Source organism: Ambystoma mexicanum, chromosome 3p (assembly GCF_040938575.1).
Source record: "Ambystoma mexicanum isolate Mex_15411 chromosome 3p, UKY_AmexF1_1, whole genome shotgun sequence".
In the NCBI taxonomy this organism is placed as follows: domain Eukaryota; kingdom Metazoa; phylum Chordata; class Amphibia; order Caudata; family Ambystomatidae; genus Ambystoma; species Ambystoma mexicanum.
This window is the reverse complement of record NC_090925.1, coordinates 739884555-739904536: the sequence shown is the minus strand read 5'-3', so window position 1 is coordinate 739904536 and position 19982 is coordinate 739884555. Positions and strand designations below refer to the sequence as shown.

The 19982-nt window shown below is 51.4% G+C and overlaps 1 protein-coding gene across 1 annotated transcript; it reads right to left on the bottom strand.

The window, feature by feature from the left end:
* Positions 1-1329: 1329 nt before the first annotated feature.
* TMEM265 (transmembrane protein 265) lies at positions 1330-18294 on the bottom strand. Its single transcript, XM_069651630.1, has 3 exons — positions 17658-18294; positions 4979-5236; positions 1330-2798 (listed from the first exon to the last, which is right to left on the bottom strand). Exons 2-3 carry the CDS (start codon positions 5186-5188, stop codon positions 2646-2648), a joined length of 363 nt encoding a protein of 120 aa, XP_069507731.1. The 5' UTR covers positions 5189-5236; positions 17658-18294; the 3' UTR covers positions 1330-2645.
* Positions 18295-19982: the final 1688 nt, after the last annotated feature.

Sequence of the window (19982 nt, the reverse complement as noted above, 5' to 3'; positions counted from 1 at the left end):
TCGGGGTTCTCCCTACTGGGTCCGAGGGGGGCCGGTAGGAATCGGAAAATGGCAATTAATGTTAGGAGTCATGTTGGCATTAGTTTCACAGCAGGCTAGGCCTGTTAGCAGCATGCTCACGCCTGTTAGAATGGGAACATTTGCGCATATTTTGGACTGCTTTGGCCCAATTGTCAAAGGAAATGTGGCATCCAAAAATGACAGAGGGCGATGGATGCCCCATTGTTGGAAAGGCGCAGGTCACCTTATTCTCAAAGCTGACCTGCACATTTCCAGGGAGCCGTGCTGCAGTCAAGGGATGCACCTGCTAACCCCCGTTCATTCTTTAGTGCACAGTCCCAGTATTATAATATATTACAGGCTCTCGGCAGCCACGTGGGCCACTTAAAGGTCCTGTCTTTGTGAAATGTCAACACAAGAATGCAGTTTCTATCCCTGTTTGAGGGATAGTGGAGCAGCAGCGATTGCACATCCCCTGGGACCAGCTCCAAACAGGCCCTGGGGTGTGTGGTTAATTGCTGTGCATTTTAAAGCTATCCCATTTATGAAGAAGGGATGCGCTTTATAATGCGTAGAAGTGCCCCCTGCGACATGCACATTTGCAAAGGGGATGAGAAAGAGTGATGCACACATCCACGTGCCCTTTGTGAATGTGGCACATCTTTTGTTGGAGCAATGATAGGATGAGGTCCAAATCCCAGGATTTGTGCCAACATTTGTCTGAGAGTTTGACCCAGAGGGTTAGGTTGCAGGAAGGAAATTGTTTTGCTTTTCATGCTAAAAGAATTTGTCTCATTCTGATTTGCAGATAATGATTGGGGGGAAGCTTCAATTTGCATCATTATAGAAAATGTGCAATTTTGAATTAGTGAATGGTTTGGGGTGTAATTTTGGGGTGCGCTGGACTGGGGGAGAGAGTGGCAGGTGGAATGCGCTGTGCATTTGCAACATAACTTCTATGCACTAATACTATTCACGCTTCAATGCCAAACGTGTGCTACTATACACAAGCACTAATGGCAAACATCCCATACCACCACACGCACACTAAGACCACACATGCGCCAACGCCGCACATCTCTCAATACCGTACAACACCGAAGATAATAACGCGTGTTCACAGGACATGCAAATACTGCACCTGCGTGACTGGCCAATCGCCGCCTTCCTGTGAGCCATGGTAGCCACTCACCTGCCTACAAGTGCTGTTGGTCAGTAAGGGGGGGTCCGCCACTGGCGGCTGGCCACCATGTAACCCCGTCCCCGAACTTCCAAAGTATAACACTGCAGCTTCCTACGACACAGACTGAGCTTCGAGCACAAGTGGCATTCCAGAGAAATTTACAATTTTACTTATGACTTCAAAATAACATTACACGCCATCAGAGTACAAAGAAACAAACATAAAATAAATATCTTAACAAAAACTGTACATTGTAAACTGAATGAAGGTACGCTTGGAGGGAAGCACATGAAGGCGTTACCCCCATCCCTCTATCGCCCCCCAGAGGTACCAGGGTTTTCCACTGAATTCTGCCCTCCAGAGAGCAGACCCAACTTTATGGTAAAACCCGCTCCTGCGTAGTCAAGAAGCTCTGAATGAAATTTAAAAGGTAGAAACCACCATGGCTGAAACAGGGTTCTCTCATGGTTGCGAAGATACAGATCCAGACACTGGTTTCCAAAACATCCTGAGAAAATGTCCGCTCGCAACCTGTCCACGTGTCCATTATGTGTCCGTGTGGTCCAGCATGGGTCAGACACGTAGCTTTGCCCAAATGTTTCAATAGTTCTTGGGTCTGATTTGCTGTAGGCCTGAACTCCAACGTGGACACAGTCTTTTTATTTGGGGGAGGGACAGGAGAAATCGTCCGGTGGCACCTGCCTTCCGCGTTGAAATTTCTGACTTGTGCATCTTATTTGAGGTAGTGGCGTCCTGGCCTATCCCCAGCCCTGCTGCCGCTGCATGGCCGAGCCAGCATTGGTTCCATAAAGCGCAGATACGCTTGGCCATTTCTCCCCAAGGGATGCTGGGGAGGTCCATGGCAAGAAAATAGAGTCAGGAAGGCGGGTGGAAGCAAAAGTTGATGGTGGAGAAGGAAAGCTGGAGGAGATCTACCAAAGGACAAATGCAGCCCCAGGAAGGTAGGGTGGCATTACCATCAGAGAGAGGGTGGAAGGTGCCCAGAAAGAAGAGTGTCTGGAGGGCCTGGCCACCAAAAAGTGTCTGGCAGGCACAGCCGTGCAACAGAAGCTGCGAGGCGTTGACAGGGAAGAGAAGCAGCGGGGATGCATGAGCCGCAAGACAAGCTGGTGAGCTAGCTCTGACGAGATGACCAGAGGCATTGCCAGCAGAAAGAGGCAGAGAGACACCCCAGGAGGAAGAGCAGATGTAAGGCTGCTGCAGTGAAGGGTAGGGAAGCGAGGAGGCCTTGCCAGCGGAGAGAGACATCCAAAGACAAAGGGAAGCTGTAAGGCCGCTGCAGTGAGTGAAGCGAGGAGGTAATAACAACAGAGAGAGACAGGGGGTCACCCAAAAAGGAAGCAAAGCTTTATGGCAGGCAAAGTGAAGGGAAGGGAGGAGGCATTGGCAGCAAAGCTAGGCTGGACGTAATTTGTGCACAGAACGTTCACCGGTATGGCCCTCACTCAGCCCGTGCAATGACGTAGGACAATAAGAGCATAAAGAGTGGCAGTAAAATCAGGGCAGCCACCCACAGGCCAATGCTGAGCAAGGACAGCCGGCGGGATTTTCGCCTCAGGGGCCGGGCGGCCTCAGGGTCCTCAGCTCCCTCCGCCTGAAACAAACAGGAAAATAAACAGTTGTGAGACCAGGGAATCGAGTCTATACAAGAAATAGCAACAGTATAACATCCGCTGGCCCCCTGGCTCTCCAGAGGTAGGTATGTACAGAGTAGGGTCTGCTGATACCAGGCCAGGTGGCATGTGGGTAGGGTGCAAGTATTTAGGCTGCCCCAATCAAAGCGCCATTTTGGCTCTCCTTCCTTCCTTCCTTCCTTCCTTCCTTCCTTCCTTCCTTCCTTCCTTCCTTCCTTCCTTCCTTCCTTCCTTCCTTCCTTCCTTCCTTCCTTCCTTCCTTCCTTCCTTCCTTCCTTCCTTCCTTCCTTCCTTCCTTCCTTCCTTCCTTCCTTCCTTCCTTCCTTCCTTCCTTCCTTCCTTCCTTCCTTCCTTCCTTCCTTCCTTCCTTCGGGCATAGTTTAATGTTCAATGCTGTCACCTGGTGCCCCTCTACTGGTGTTGCCCCCAGCCAGCTATTTATAATTGCCTTATTATAGAAACAATCCTGTTCAGCAGAAGAGGACTCCCGCTTCAATAACTAGGTGGCAAAATCCAACTTTCAGATGCCAGGGCACTGCAGGGCACCGCCAACAGTTAAGAGAAAGATGGTAGGCCTCTCCTTAGAGAAGATGTAGCACGAGGGCTCATGTGGCAGCTTGATGCCCATCTTAAACGGAAGTATGTTTACCCTTCATGGTACACAGTAGAAACCCCACCCCGATCACTCAACATAAACTCCTACTTTGGGCACCACTGTGTGCCCCACAAGCACCCCAACAAATGTAGCCTCCACACTGCAAAGATCCCCCTGAGCATGTCTCGAGCCCATCACACAGGCCCACCCAAACACGAGAGGATCACTCTGAAACTGCCTTCATGAAATCTCCTCATTAGCACAGGCCCAATAGAACTCACACTCCTCACACTGCACCCTCTCTTCATCTACCTGCTGGAACAACATGCCTCCAAAAGTCCACAAGCATTACCCCTTTCCCTGATCCCTGCGTGTCTCAGTACGTCAGACTGTTTCCTGTTCCCTCATCCCTGCCTGTCTCAGTACATCAGACCGTTCCCCGTTCCCTCATCCCTGTGTGTCTCAGTACGCCAGACCGTAGCGCCGACACTCTCAGTGGGAGGCACGTCGTCAGCCACTGTTCACAATGCGCCCCCCCCTCTTGCCCCCGTTCTTTAACTGCTACCCTCCTCCCCCGGAGCCCAACCCCCTTACAGCCCCAAATGAGAGGCATGACCAGTTGAATGAGTGGGAGAAAAATTGCCACAGCAAACATTGTTACATACATAAAGTCAGGAGTTAGCTTACAGGGGTTCCATTTTGCCGCTATCCTCAGGATTCTGCGCTGAGCAATAGCATCCTTGTCCCCCCCCACCCCCCCCCCCTCCGCCACTTTGGGTCCTTGGGGACCCGTCGCAGGCACCCCGTCCCTCCTTAACAGTCCCTCTCTACCCTTTGGCCATTTCTTTCTTTTTAACATTTTTTCTTTTCATTTTCTTTCCCCATCTCTATTTAAGTGACCTCAGGCCGTTCCCCTTTCCCTCATCCCTGCGTGTCTCAGTACGTCAGGCCGTTCCCCTCCACAAACCATGGCGTGCACTCGCCTGACGGCGGCCAAATACACTAGCACGTGAAGCCACTAAGGCAGTGACTGTGCGCAATAGGGAAGGTTTCTAACATAACAAGAGTTAGGTCTAACTTAATAGTACCTCATGCAAAGCCCCAGATGGTCAGAGGCGAGCCCACCCTTAATGGGTCAGCAGTGCGCCTGCTTGCACAGCTTGAAAGGGGCTAACCGCTTCTCAGGGGGCAAGGAGTGTGCTGCTCGTAGGAGGAATCTTGCTGTAGTGGTGGGGGATGACTTGGTTGTCAGGTTTTGGGGTTATACTAGGTATTTTCGTAGGGTAAGGAACGAACCCGTTCTTGTGGTGTTAGCGGTGTAGCACTTCTCCTGGGGACAAATGTCAACCACCTCTGAAAGGGTCAGGGGTGAATCAGCTCTCATGAGGTCAGGGGTGAAAATGTCCTCTCTGGGTGAACTCTAAACCTGTTTTTGCCGGCCACGTATGAGCGTGTTCTCTAGGATCAGGGGTGAGGCTGTTTTCTAGGGGTCAGTGTGGACTTGTTTTCAGCGTGGCACTCCCACACAGAGGGCAGTGTTCTTACCTTCATGGCATAGATGAGGGCCGCGATGCCAATGCAGGAGAAGCCGCAGACGATGCTGGCGATGGCAATGTTGCGTGGCCCACGCTTTTTGCAGGTCTTGGTGTTGTGGGGGTTTGCTGCACCTGGACAACCGGGCGAGATCAGGGTCTTCTCCTCGGCAGGACGTGGTGGTGCGTGGCCGTTGCCCGGCTGGACATCGCTGGAAGCCATCGGGGCAATGGAAGAGCGTTAACACCCTGTGGCAGAGGTGGCACAGTCCTATGGCAGAGCGGGAGAGAAAAAAGAGGCGAAGCTTAGAATTCGAAGCCAGACACATACCAGCTGTGGGCACCAACAGGGGTGGGCATGATAGGTGGGGACAACAGCAAGTAGCTAGGAAACTGTTCAAGCAACTGCTTATGCAAATGACCGCTACCTTCACGGATCTCCCTGCCAACAAATGACTTACACCATTCCAGGGTGATTACTGGTAGGGATTGTGTGCTGCTTCTATTAGTTGGGAGGGAATTTCACAGGCTAATGAGAGTAATTGACCAGACTACAGACAGGAGATTTTTTTGCAGCCAGCAGGACACATTCATAACGTCTACTAACCCTGGCGAAGGACAACATACATGATTCTTTATCAGCTATGATCTGCCTGAGGAATACCCCAAAGTCATCGCTAGATCAGAACCCTGACGCCAAGCACTTTATTAAACTGCACACATGCACCCCAGGAGTCAGATTCCCTGAAGGAGTGGGGCGTTGCTGCAGGCACGGAGGGCCCTTCGAGGTGCACGTCTGAATGTTCGGTCACATTCCCACCTGCAGCATACAGATATTGCAATGTGATCTTCGGAGTATGCTGTCATTTATGATATGGTTCACATGTCAGGCCCTGGCAGCACGTGTTTCGCGTTCTACTCTTCGCCAGGGCAGTTATTGCGAGTGATGTCAATATGACGCACCTATTAATAATGAGTCCTTGTATTTTCTGGTCCAGAGTGTGGTGCAATGCTGCAGGGTTCCTTGCCCACCACCGATGGATGAGAAAGGTGCTATGGCCTGGGGTGGGGTAACTACCTTTGATATGTGATGAAATCATGGTTGCCTCGTATCCAGTGGGGTCGCCAGCGAGAGGCTTGGGGGGGCAGTGCCCCCACTCTGAAATCCTTTGCCCCCCTACCTGTGGCGAGCAGTGACTGTGTTCTCTGTTCGTGGTGTTATTTGTGACACTCACAGAGGCAAATGGCTGCATATCACACGGCAAATACTCTCCCTTTGTCTCAAAGCTAGCACTGATCTTGGTCTGAACATGAGCACGAGCCACTTCTCAGGTGTTCCTGCCCGGCTTCTGCACAGGGACCTCCATAGTGTGCAAGCAGCTTGCAGCCCCTCCCATCAGAATGTCGAGAAAGAAACTGCTAATGATGGGCCATTAGTCACTGAATAGTTTCGTGCCTGCATTCTGATGGGAGGTGCAGTGGGGTGTGTGTAGTTGGCGTGCACAAAAGCCTTCTGCAGGAGTGCTTGTGATGTCTCACATTACCTTTCATAGGCGCCCCCCCCCCCACAGTTTTGTATGTGCCCCCCTCTGTGCCCCTCCTAAATTTGATTCCTCGCAACGCCACTGCTCATATCCAGCACATACGGGGATCGCCGGCAGCATCTCCTGGCCCCTCACGGGACAGGGATAAAGGACGGTTCTGCGCACTAAGAGGCCGAGGGAGGCAGTGGACATTTCTACACAGATACGTCATCAATCCGGCCATTACACAGAAAGGCAGGTAGGGAATATAACCCCTCCTGTCTCCGCATTCCCAGGAGCCCAGGTCGCCTCAGGAAATGAGGATGTGCAGACGCGTGCATGGTAGCCCCTCCAGCTCTCTCCCCTCCTCTTCTCAGGTAAAAGGGCATAGATTAGAGAAAGGGCCAGTCTACAGAGAATGGGCCCAGGACACAAACTTTTTTCCCACGGATTGAATACCTTCAGTGCAGGGGAGGACTGGGAACCAAAAGAGGCCCTGGAAACAATTTTCAAAGTGGCCCCATGTGTCACATTTTCAGCAAGCCCAATGCTTTTCCTATGAGAACATTTGGAAATACCACACAAAAGAGGCCCAGGGTGCAGAGGCCCACCGGGAAATCTCCAGAGTTCCCTATAGGCCAGTCCACACCTGCTTCAGTGGTGCCCCAAAAAAGGCCTCCCCAATTCACAAATGATGTGTGCTACACAGGATGGGGGTCCTGCATTTCAAAAGCACTTCAAAGTCACAAAATGTCTGAAAGGTTAAATGAAAGCAACCTTAGCCCCTGTGTGGAACAGGTGCAGCAGGATGCGCCCTGAAGTATTGTTCACACAGGAAGCGTCTTATGAAAGGGCAAATAACTAAGAGTGCGTAGAAGGGTCAGCCGCGACTCTTCTGTGGCGTCTGTTTGAACTGCTGCTGCCCCGCTTCCATTTCCACCCCTCAATCAGGAGAGGCATTTATTCTAGTCAGAAAAATGTCATGACCGGCCCATTAAGGCCGCCCCGGTGAAAGGCGGAGCCAGTAATTGCTTGGGTGCTGGAGGCCTATGACGAAATGAGCGCCGCGGTTGCTCACGCAACCCAGATATATTCAAGAGGTTCGGCCAACGTGGCGCACGAATTGTACCAGTGCACATCTCCATGGGATGCACAGGCCGCCATTGTGAATAAGGCGGCCTGCACATTTCAGAGCTTCTGAAAAGGCACCTCTTTACTCCCAGTAAAATGCCCAATTCCCTGTCAAACTGAGCATGTGTGACCTGGGGTGGGAGTGGGCGCAGTCCCATGGTATTCCAGGCGCACCTGTAGTATTAAATCTATCCCTTGACAACCCTACCTCTGTTTTCTGGTTTAGACATTGATAGTGATAGTTTATTTGTATAACGCCTATACAGACAAGTGTTTCAAAGCGCTTCAAGGCAAGGGAGGGAGCAAGGGAAAATGCAATTACATTCTTTTGAGACATTAAGAATGTGAAATGAACTACCGTACTGGGCCTGACAACATTTCTGCTAGTGCAGGGGAATGACAAAAGGTGAAGGAGAGGGAGGCTTGGGGAGGAGATGAACAAAACAAGCGACTATCAGACATTTCTGGTAGTGCAGGGGAATGACAAAAGGTGACGGAAGGGGGGGGAGAGGAACAAAACAAGCGACTACAGTCAGAGCCGGCCTTAGGGGAGGGGCGAGCAGGGTGACCGCACGGGGCGCCACGCCCCCCAGGGCATAATAAGCCCCTGCCACGCCAGCTCTGGGGAGTCTTTCAAGGGCGTTGTGTGAGAAGGCGCAGCAGGCGGCCTTTTATTGTAAAATGTGCCCACAGCGGCGGGTGCATTTAAATGCGCCCCTTCCGCCGCAGGCAGTTTTCATAAGAAAAGGCGCCACTAGCCCCACACCACGCCAGCTCGGGGGAGTCTTTCAAGGACTCCCCCGAGTTGGCGTAGTGGCAGGCGCCACATTGTCATTGAATGAACCCACGGCGGCAGGCTCATTCAATGACAATGGGGTGCTAACGCGCCCTATTTAACCTCCTCGCCAGACCGAGGGAGTTAAAAAAAAAAAAGTGGCCCATCCTGGCCCCACCCCCTTCTGCACTGCCCCCTGTTAACCAGGGGCGCGCTGTGGGCGAGGGGGGCGCCAATTCGCCCAGGGCGCTGCTGCCCTTAAGGCCGGCCCTGACTACAGTACTAGGCCTGACAACATTTCTGGAAGTGCAGGGGAATGATAAAAGGTGAGGGAAGGAGGGGGGACAAAACAAGCGACTATAGTACTAGGCCGGACAACATTTCTGGTAGTTCAGGGGAATGACAAAAGGTGAGGGAAGCGGGGAGCGTGGGGGGGGGGGACAAAACAAGCGACTATAGTACTAGGCCTGATGACATTTCTGGTAGTGCAGGGGAATGACAAAAGGTGAGTGAATGGGGGGGGAATAAAACAAGCGAGGCCTGACGACAAGAATCCCTTACAAGGTCAGGCCCGATTACTCACACCTTCACCCTCAGATTTTTGGCTTATACTCAGGTTCCATTTCCCTGCATAATACCCCACTCTCTTAAGTCACCCCTTGACCCACTGCACTCGGGCTTTCATCCCGCCATGTCCCGTCTGCGGGTGATTCAGTTGTCACTTTGTTTAATACTTGGAGCTCTAGCCTGGGTGCCACCAATGACCCCCGCCACGCACAGGTAGGGGGGCTGACAAGAAAGCAGAACCCTTCCCGCACCCCCCCCCGCCCTCTGATGGCCCTGTCGCTGGCCCTTCCCTGTCAGCCTCGCGTCGGGTGCATGCTCCAAACCCCTTTGATGAATACAAATGACATAGCACCATTGCAGCCACCTGGGGAGCCGTTTAGGCGAGCGCTTTCTCTCAACAGTAGGGCGCGTTTCTGCTTCCAATAGCCCCAAGCAGCCACACCGAGTGCTGCGTAGTAGTAGCCCTAAAGGCCCCGATTTTCTCTCATCACAGGCAGGGGATAAAGATAAGAGAGGGGCCATATTAGTGGGCTGACAGCTGTGCCCCCTCCTTTCGAAGTCGCAATCAGGCTCCGGTTCCTCTGCCCGTCGCCTACTGTTTCCCCTCTTCCCCCCCCCCCCTTCCTTTCCTGCAGCCTCCTCCCGAGAGCCTAGAGCAGCGTCCATTCAGTTTCCATAGCGTTTGGGGCAGAGAAGGGCAATGCGCCTGTTTCTAAATGTTCCCAGTTTTTACAGATAGGGGACTTTGGGGCAAAAGCAGTGGAGTAACCAACCCCTCGTCCCTGCCCCCTACAAAATGCGTTGTGGGGCCCTACATATTGCGGCCACAAGCCACACATAGGCCTTGGGCGATTATAGGGCGAGGGCAGAATTGCTGTAGGGCAGTGGTATTCAAACTTCTTATGCTGCCCCCTCCCCTGGACATTTGTTTTGATGCCAAATCTCCCTTGAACAAACATATTGTTATTGGGACCCCCAGATACCAATAGTTTTTATACTTTCTATAAAACAGTCATTGTACTCCACTTTGGAAGAACCGCGCGCCCCCTCTGGAGAGTCTTCAGAGAGGGGGAGGGGGCAGGCCCACAGGTTGAAGTTACTGCTCTAGGGGGACAGCAAGAGCATTTTTTTTTAAAGGAAAGTGATCTACCCGCTCTCCCTCCATAACCCTCTCTGCCGCATGTGCATGCCCGCGATTTTGAGCAGTGGCACGAAAGGGGGGTATCCGAGGAAAGGGCATGTGTCCACTTGAAAATGTGAGCCGAAGATCCCGGATTGGGGGTACGGGTAGCAGCGGTGACTTTTACCAGTGGCGGCCGAAAGGATGCTTGGAAAAGATAGGATTGGCCACGGTTAGAGAAAAGACACGGGACACTGCGGCCATTTTCTCCTGCCCATGTGAAGTGCTTTTGTCCCGGTGAAACTTCTGTAAATAAAACGTAGCTTTTATCATGTAGTCCGGCTTTATAACAGGCAGCACTGTAGCAGCGGCGCTGCTGAAGCCACTGGCAGGAACACATCGCCCGAGCAGTGCGGGTGGCACGCAGTGTTGCTTAGATACACGCCCCTCACACTCACAGAGGCAGGTGTTAGGCGCTAGAGAGTTAGGAGTTTCAGGGCGGGCAGCGGCGGGGTGTCCTGCGCAATGGAAGAAGCTAGATTGCAAATCCTGATTCACGTGTGGAAAACTCACCGGATTGGCAGGGGTCCATGGGTATCCTGGGGGGGCCACGCGAAGGAACGGTCTTGTCAAATGCGGGTGCCCAGAAGGTCCCCACGATGACTGAGCATCGCCGCAGATGTGGCCTCCAGGCAGAACCCCCCCCCCCCACCCTTCAGCAGCATTCCGAAGAGGACAATCGGGCGCGTTGGTTTGGATCCCCCAAAACCGGGGGTCCATAGCTTCAGCGGAATGGCAGTTAGACCAGGAGGCCAAACCACCGAGACCGCAGAGGAATTGCGGTCCACCGGCGCAACCAGTGCCCAAGCGAACCGAAAAGGTGCCCAAGGGAGCTGGTGGCCCTTGGTTGGGAAGACGGAGAGTTCAATGCTCGCTAGAGCCGTCTGTCTAGAATGTGACATCGCAGGTTCGAATCCCGGCAGTGCCACCACCGCCCTACAGCCTCAGTCCCGACCATTACGTTGGTCAATAACCCCTGTTATTGAAGTGCTTAGATATGAGAGTAACCCAGCAAAAACGTGCTATATCGGGAGGATAGCTCAAGGGTAACGTGCTCGCCTGGGAAACAAGACGACGTGGAGCAGCACAGGTTCGATCCCCGGGTCCGTGCTTAGAAACCTCTGGGTATTAAGCGCGTTATAAATAACCTATCATATACATATATAAAGATGATGATATTATTAGGGGGGTCGGTGGTAATTCCTCCTCAATATGCACGAAGAGAGAGTTTCAAGTGTATGACAAGGTTACAAAATGCAAGTCTTCTCACCAGGTGTTTTTAAAATCTTTTTTTTTATAAAGCATCTGATATGAATGACAACCATAATAATCTTGTTTCGTGTGTTTTTTTTCGTTCTAGGTACGGTGGAGGCGGGCATGGAAGAATGTCATTTTAGGCCTTCGCAGTGTCGTTGTGCCTGGTGGAGAGGAATGCCAGGTTGTTTCTCAGCTGTCATGGGAACCCGGCAGCTGAGGAAGGTGTGTCATTGATGCAGCGGCGTCAGTATCAGCAGGGGGCAAGCAGCTTCACTGGAATTTAGCTGCGGCCTGTAGGTAGGTCTGCATAACAGTGAATGGACTCATAATAAAGGGCAGTGGGATGACTCAGGTTCAGGACCCATAGCCACGCCAGAGGGAAGGCCAAGTGGCCAAAGCTGCCCTCTAGCCTCTTCCGCCCAATCCCTGTCCTATGGTCAGTGCGCCACCGCCTCACACCATGACGCTTTACATTGTGTGAGCTGGCAGTGTCCTCTCTCTGTCTTCTTCTTCCTGATGTATTTTATCCATCAGCTGTGATTATTGGATATGAGGCTTGTGCCTCATTACTCCATCCTCTCGGGTTGAGTATGTAGTCGTGGATTCTTCTTGGTCTGTGTGGACTAGTCACAGTAGGGGGGCGGTGCCCTTTTGTCAGTCAATGACTTTCTATGATTGAGTGAGTGACAGAGGTGCGCGCGCCAGCGCGCCTACTCAAGAATCGTGCTTCGCCGCTGTCACTCACTCATAGAAAGTTATTGACTGGCACTTTACAGGACGGTGTCATTTAAAGGGCAGCACCAGCTCGCACAATGTAAAGTGCCATGAGCTGGCAGCAGCCTTTTATTTGCGGCGCCCCTGTGTGACTGCACCACTTGATTGCCCCTTAATCCTTTAGAGTTACCACAGGATTACAAGTGGGGTATGGTGGAGTTAGCCCCCATTAATGGAGTGGACCCCATTAAGGATTTTTGACAGAATTACCACTGGCGGAAATGCCACCAAACCGTGTATTTTGGCGGTGCAGGAAAAATGGAGGTTAACGGAATTACCTCCACTTTTTCCCTGCAACGCCGAACTTGTAATGAGCCCATTTGCATCTGTCAGGGCAAACCATCCAGAAAAAAAAACATTGCTGGTATCCTGGCAGTAAATCCACCAGGTTATTGGAAAATGGAATTACTGTTACCGGCATCAGTCCGGTGGATTGTCCACCGGATTATGAATGCGGGGTGATGGTGTAACTCCCCATTTCATGGAGACTATTGGACTCCAAGGGGGAGTTTGCCAGTATTACCGGCAAACTCCAAAATGAGTCATTAATATTGGCGGGGATCAAATAAACTGACATTCAATATCTGAATTTTAACTGTTCATATTACGGTTGCAGCAACATCAGGAGTGAGGCTTATTTTGGAGTAGCCGACCAAGTGAGCTGAATCATTTGTAGAGATGGGTACCTCAGGAGAAAGTACTGTGACGAGGAAGAGAAGGACAAAAAGTAATGAAGATCACCAGTCAGTAATCCAAACATACCTAATTTGACTGCACGTTCTAAGGATGTAAGGGAAGGGATTGGCCCTGGGCCAGACAGGGCAAAGAGCTTTTGCTGCAGGATAGTGCAATCGCAACAAAGCCTATTTACCAGCAAGATACTGAGGCAGTCAGAGTAAGTAATTCCGCAGGTCTTCAGGGAATGAACGTATCCTGAAGTAACACATTTTAATGCAACTAGACTTTCCTAATAAAAAAAAAATTCTAAATAGAAATTATTATTGCCTTTCACAAAATGAAACAATACCCGGAAAAACCACAGCAAGGAGAGGTTTTCCTAGAACACTGCTGGAAGAGTATAAAGGGTGTGCACCCTTTTAACCCATGAATCTATATTGAAATATGATATGGAAAGCAAAATAACAATACACAACGTGTGCTTTGAAGGCACTTTCATGTGGTTTTGTGGGTGCCCTGCAAGTTTGAGGACCCGGGTTCAAATCCTGGTGGGCGAAAACTTGGGCAAACCAGCTTTTTTGCATGCTGGTCTAGAAAACACACAAGGGGAATGGAGTCAGCACTGTGAAAAAAGTGGGTGGGTGCTGTCAAACCACATGTAATCTCAACTTGTCCCTTGACAATCAGCACAGGGCCGGGTACATCTTCAGTCCAGCAAACTCTCTTCCCACATCTAGGGGGTTCCATGTCATTTCATCGCGGGATGTTTTTCGCAGGGTTTTTAACCACATTTTTTAACGAAAAAACTCAACACATTTTTTTCTTTTTGGGGGTCCCCCCAATGCCCCATCCCTTTTAATTTTTTATATATTCCCGAAAACCCACACCCAATTTATATTTTTTTCTAACCCGCCCAAAAAAATGCGATATTTTTTTCACCAAAAAATGTGCAGTAAAAAACCCCACAAAAAGACGTAGTACCATCCAGGGACCTGGGAAATCATCACCCCAAATTTGCCCTCTGATCCTTTCCCCTCCTCACCATGACATTTGGTTTTCAACAATACTCTGCTTTATAAATCGGACTTAAGTACACACATCATAATTATAGAACTCCGGCAATATACAAATCCTTTTAGAAATGTGTTAAACAAAAAGAGTACAAATGTTGCGTTATTTTCACCCCATCTTCAAGACTACAAATACCAGAATGCAACTCCACAAAATTATAAAAAATGGCTTGTAGCCTGTCTTTCAAGAGCTAAGCATAACAAAAGATAATGTGAAATGTTAACATTTTGCATCATTTGACAGAGGCATGCTTTATATGATGTAAGTGAAATGTGACATTTTCCCCCCAAAAAATGTATTTAACACACCAAATGCAGACATATGAATTCTATCGAGAAAGTGCACAACTCTGTTGTGTCATTATATTTTAATTGTCTTCAAAGAAGACAGATTTGGACGGCAATTCGTTTTTATGCATGTGCTTTTGGAATAAAATGCCACCATTCAACCCCTTGTCCAAAACAAAGGTTTTTAAATGGACCATTAATTTAAAACAAAGAGCGTGATATGCCCTGTGAGGCCCCACGGGTCTGATTGGCTGCTGGGGAGGCCGCTGGGAGGTATTTGTCTCTAGAAGTGTGTCACAGGGGGTTGGGAGCTGACAGCACAGTCTCACTAAAACATGCGGAAAGAAAAGCCCTGTGGCTGAAAGAAGCCCAGCCCTCGTTACTTCTTATACTCACGGCACCAGCTAGCTGCAAGGCCCCCAAGAGCGCAGGGTCCAGAGCGACTACACACTGCCCATGCCTCAGGCCGGCCCTGCCTTTAATACTGACATTTTTTTCTGGTGGGATGACGGAATGACCTCTGGCTCTTAGCTGGAGGCAATTCCTCCACCCCACCGGCAAACTCGTAGTTGGCTGGTGTGGTAACGTGCCGTTATACGTAATTACTGGCACGTTATTACTGCACCGGTCAACATATAATGAGGCCAGCACCTTATAATGCTGTCAGATGGTCACCTAGTTCAAGGAAAAGATATGTAAAGAGAAAGGAAGTGCTCAGAGACAAGAAGGGAAGGACTAGACGAGGGGAGATGGCACGATGGGGAGAAGAAGGTATCAAATGCGCATTCAATGAACAGTCAATTAACAGCCAGGGCAAGCAGAGGAAATTATAAACATGATAGAAAATGTATCAGAAAGAGGAGAAAGGAATATAATTAACAGAATGCAACATGTAACAGGAGAAGTAACAGAAGTGAGAGTACATATATTATGAGTGAGAAAATCTATAGTAGAAGAGATAAAGGAATCCTAGGAACGCAAAAGGTATGTGGGGATTGTCAGTGTTTTTGTTTTCTACACCATCCCCTTGCTCAAGCTCTCCCGTATTCATGTGGTCTCTGGTCCCAACGCCCTGGAGTCCCCCTCACTCACCCCATTTTATTCTCAGCCCTGTGTCCCTCTCCAGTGCTTAATTTGTTTTAAAAAGTATGTGCCAGGGCCCAAATATTTTCTAGCACATCTGGGACACATCGGGGCAGGCAACTCCCGGATCACTGGTGCCACCATCCACGGCTGTGCCCCAAAGTGTCCGCATATTTAGGGTATAACCTGCAACTCCTAGCGGCTATGGCGGGTGATGGATGCGCTACTCATGGCAGATGTGCAATTTATAGATACTAATCGACATAAAACAGAACATATTAGTTTAAGGCAAATGAGTAATTCTTTAAACACATCATCATTGTTAACATTTTGCTCGGATTCAGTAGGCGGCAGGTGAAACATGTTGCTCATCTATCCACAGAAAACAAAGTAAGTATACTTACCCCACGTGGTAAATTATTTGACAAATGCAGGAAAAATCCTTCCTGAACTGATGAATTTGCCTCTCAAACACTGCAGTAAAATGGTTGTGTATAGTTTGGCGCTCATGGCAGCCTCTCCTCTTAGGCCGTGGCCTTTCCCCAGGCTTTGTCCCCATGGCAGTGCTGCTGGCTGGTGACTGTCCTCTTATTGTCAACCCACACTGCAGTAGCAGAGTTGCACCATGTCATGCAGGATGACTGGAGCACCCAGCATTGATATGATATATCATTTATAATGCGCCCGGAAAAACACAAGTGTTTCTAGGTGCGACAAAACAAGGAAGTGGAGACAAAGGGAGGACAAAACAATCTGACCAGGCCTTGTGTCATTCAGATCATGCAAGTGCAAGGGAGCGGAGAAATTCCAAGGGGACTGAGGGGGAAGTGCAATAGGCAAAGCTCAAGTAAGTGTTGCTGGGGTAGCCAGCTCTAGTAAGTGTAAGGAGGAAGGGGACAGAAGGATTGCAGATACAGTCCATAAGTGCATGGTAAGCCCGGAGGCAGTGCAAGGGGCTAATGGTCGTGTAGGAGCCTGGTGCCCATTAAGGTTCAAAGAGAGGCCATGTAACCAGTTAGCCAAGTACTTCGAGAGAGAAAATGGAAGCGAAAAGGAAGCTCTTGTGTTGCTTCTGGAACTTTAGGTGGTCCTGTTCAAGTATGTCAGAGGCAGGGAGGCCGTTCCAGAGGGAGGCACCAGCCGAGGACAGAGATCTACCCTCCACTCTCTGCCTGGAGAAGCGTCTGACCCTCAGAGAGTTTGAGGTGGATGAGCGGACAGCTCGAGAAGGTAGGTGCTTAGGGAGAGATAATTGGATGTAGTGTGGTCCCCGGCCCCTGAAAGCCTTGTGGACAATGCAGAGGGTCTTGAACTTGATCATTGCAGCCACCGGGAGCCAGTGGACAGATTTCAGGGCTGAAGAGATACAATCCCTGGGCTTGAGGCCAAGGCTCACAGTCCTGTTCTGGATTAGTTGCAGAAGGCAAAGAGTAGAGGCAGGAAGATTTAGAAAGAGGCTGATGCGGTAGTCCAGCTTAGAAAGAAGCAGGGCTCTGGAGACAGTGAGCTTCTGGGGGAAAGTGAGAAATGGAAGAATACCTCTGAGGAGGTGCAGCTGGTAGTGGACTTCTTAGAGATGTCTGTGATCTGGGGAGAGAAGGATAGAGTGGAGTTGAAGATGACACCAGGGTTTTTTGCGTCACAGGAAGGCGCACAGACATGGCTCAAAGAGGGCAGCCAGAGTGAAAGAGGGAAAGCCGGAGCAGGGTTCCCGATGAGGAGTATCTCAGTCTTACTACCATTAAGGCAGAGATCGTTGGAGGCGCACCATTTCTGAATAGCGAGCGGATAGACTGTCAGGAATGAGAGAGAGAAGGGAGGAGGCTGAGGGAAGCCTGAAGGAAAGCTGTCATCACCATAGCACTGAAAGTTAGAAGAGAAGGTAGAGATGCGGTGGGCCAAAGGGGCCAAGTAAAGGTTGAAAAGTCAGGGTGAGAGTTTAGAGCCCTGGGGAACACCACACGTGGAGAGAGGGGTGGTGAAGAGAAAGGACCCAAGTTGGACCTGGGAGGGTCGATCCAGGATCAAGGAGTCACCTTCCAACTTGTTATCGATGAAAACTAGCACTGTCCTGCCCATCTAGGTCATTAGGTTCAGGAATACCAATGAACCAGCCCAGAATGAAGAGACTGTGCCAAGTGCACACTGTTGTTCCTTGTTGTGCAACAACTACAGAGAGTTAAAATAATAACGTTTCCAAAAAGCCTCCTCATAATCTGACGAGTCTGAGAAAAGAAGGACTGAGCCCTGGCCAACGCCCCCACAAATAAAGTACCCTCTCCCTTGGTATGATCCTGCCTCTCTTTCGTCCAGTTTGATTGTCTGGGTATCCACCCAGTGGAGGGTCTGCTGAGGGCACTCCTTACCTCTGGTCAGGGTTTCCCTCGCGCGGTTCTGGTTGGTGGATGGCTGAGCCTCCGGATGCCTGAAGGGTGTCTATCCAATCTTTGGAGAGTGAGTGACACAGTCCCGGGATTCGTGCAGCCTCGCGAGCGTGACGCCCGTCTGACGCCGGCGTGCTTTCGGTATGGCAGCCGCCCAGGGAGCTCTCTGGTATCAGTGTTCGCGAAGCAAATCCTCGAAGGCGGCCTCCCCGGGAGTGACGCACTCGCGCCCAGTGAGCAATAGCCGGGGATTTCTCCAGAGGGTTCTCTCAGACCCCGGGGCCAGTGCCTCTTCCGGGCTTTTGGGCTCTTATTCTGCCACCCCTGACCCGGACTCATCTGAGTTCGCCTGCCTCTTTTGGACCACGGCTGGTGTGAATGCGAGGCTCGCTCTCGCTTCCTCCTGTCAGTCTCACGCTGTCCCTCGGCCTTTCTGTTCGGTCTCCTCCTGAGGCTCTGTCACTCTCCGGCCGTCTCTCAGCCTCTCTCTCTCGGGTTCAGGGTCTTTTTAAAGGCTCCCTCTGCTCTGTGGCCAGCCTCTGCGGTCTCCAGTCCAGGCCCTCGGCTCTCTCTGCCCCCACCTGCCTCGGTCTCCTCACCTGGGTTATTTTTGGGGAGTGTTCTCCGCCTCTCACCGCAGCCGGTGATGTCAGCTTGACTCAGGCAGGCTCTATGTGTGGAATGCATATACGCCTCCCAGGCGGGCCCGGCAGGTATGCTGTGCCAGCCTGGGGCGCCTCGCCTCGCCAGGGCCAATACTGGGCGAGGCCCCAAGTTTAAGGGCACACATACCTAGCGGAGGGAGGGGGGCGACAGGCGCCGACACCCCCTCTCCGGCAAAGCCCAGCACCGGCGGTACATTGGGGGCCCAGGGAACCCTTGAATGGCTGGGTCCCAATGCCCTGGCATCTGGCTGGGTTTGTGGTTGCTGGGCAGGGCCCTCTGCGGGCAACCTTAATTAAAGAGAAGGATGCTTAAAAAAGATCAGAACGTATGGTGGGGGGGGGGGTCCAAGAGTGTCTCGCCGCGCCCTCATGGTACGTGGCACGGAGCAAGACGGTGTGTCTGCCCCAGTCACTCCCGCCCTCGTGCATCCCACAGAGACTAAAATATCTCAACTAGACCCAGCGTGTGGAGCGCCGGCGCGAGTCTGGTGTGGAGTTGTGCAGCCAGCAGAGGGAGGGGCGGCTCAATCCTCTCGTGCCGTAGCTCATGCGCGGGGGTGACCCGTGCCTTCTTCCCACAGAGAGCAAAGTGCGCCCACGCTGCCCTGGGAATGCAGTCCGTGCACCACTCCTCGACACACACGGGGCTCAGCCAGGTGAACTCCACAGCCAGGAATGCCACCGCGGCCAGCTTCCCGCCCACAGCGACGCACACCGCCGTGGCCATGAGAGTCACGCATACCGGGCTCCGTGCCACCCTCGCCAGGCAGGCAGCGCGCCGGAGGAACGGGTTATACCGCGAAGAGCGCGGATTAGTTTCCAAGGAAGTAAGGAGCTGCAGCAGCCATATCAGAAACTGGCCCTACCCCTGGCGTGACTTTGACCCCGAGGTCTGAGCGATGTATGTGGCACCAGCATGCTTGTATGTTGAGCCGTCTACCACATTGAAAGCATCGCCAGCCCACACATGCGTCCTCCCGCCGCCCCGGAACAATACGTGCAGATTCACAAACTCTCCTGTCCGGCTGCAACTTACCCTGGCCCCAGTAAACCATAGGCTGAGTAGTGTGGGCTCCCCCCTGCTCTTGTACCTGTTACCTGGGATAACTAAATGATAGTACAGACCATATTTTTGTTTCGTGGAAAAAATTGTGGCCGTAGGCCTTTTTATTTTCTACAGAAAGTAATGCCACACAATAATCATGACAGCCAAACATTAGCAATCGCTTTTGGGCACCTCGTGTCCAGGGGTTATGGATGCCCAGCCTTCCCTTAGGCTAGTTTTCATTACCCTGTGGCATCCCTTCCTGGACACGTGCCGCTGCCTACGACTTTTCTTCTACCATGTACCGATGAAGAGTACTTGGCGTTCCCGATCCTGGTTCTTTCTTCTTGTTTGCCGGGTGGGTTGGGTGGTAAAACGTTTCCTTATCCCCCTTTTCCAGGCCCGGGGAGCTTACCCGAGTGAGGTGAGCTCCGGACCTGTTTGTGCATTACTTGGATTTTTCTGGGCTATTTATACCCCCTGCCCCCTTTGTTGTGTTGCTGGGGGCCGGGCTTCTTCCTGCCCCCCTGCTGTTTTCTTTCGCACCTTTTTGGTGCGTTCCTCTGGCAACGCCGAGGGTGGGGGCGCCGCTTTGGC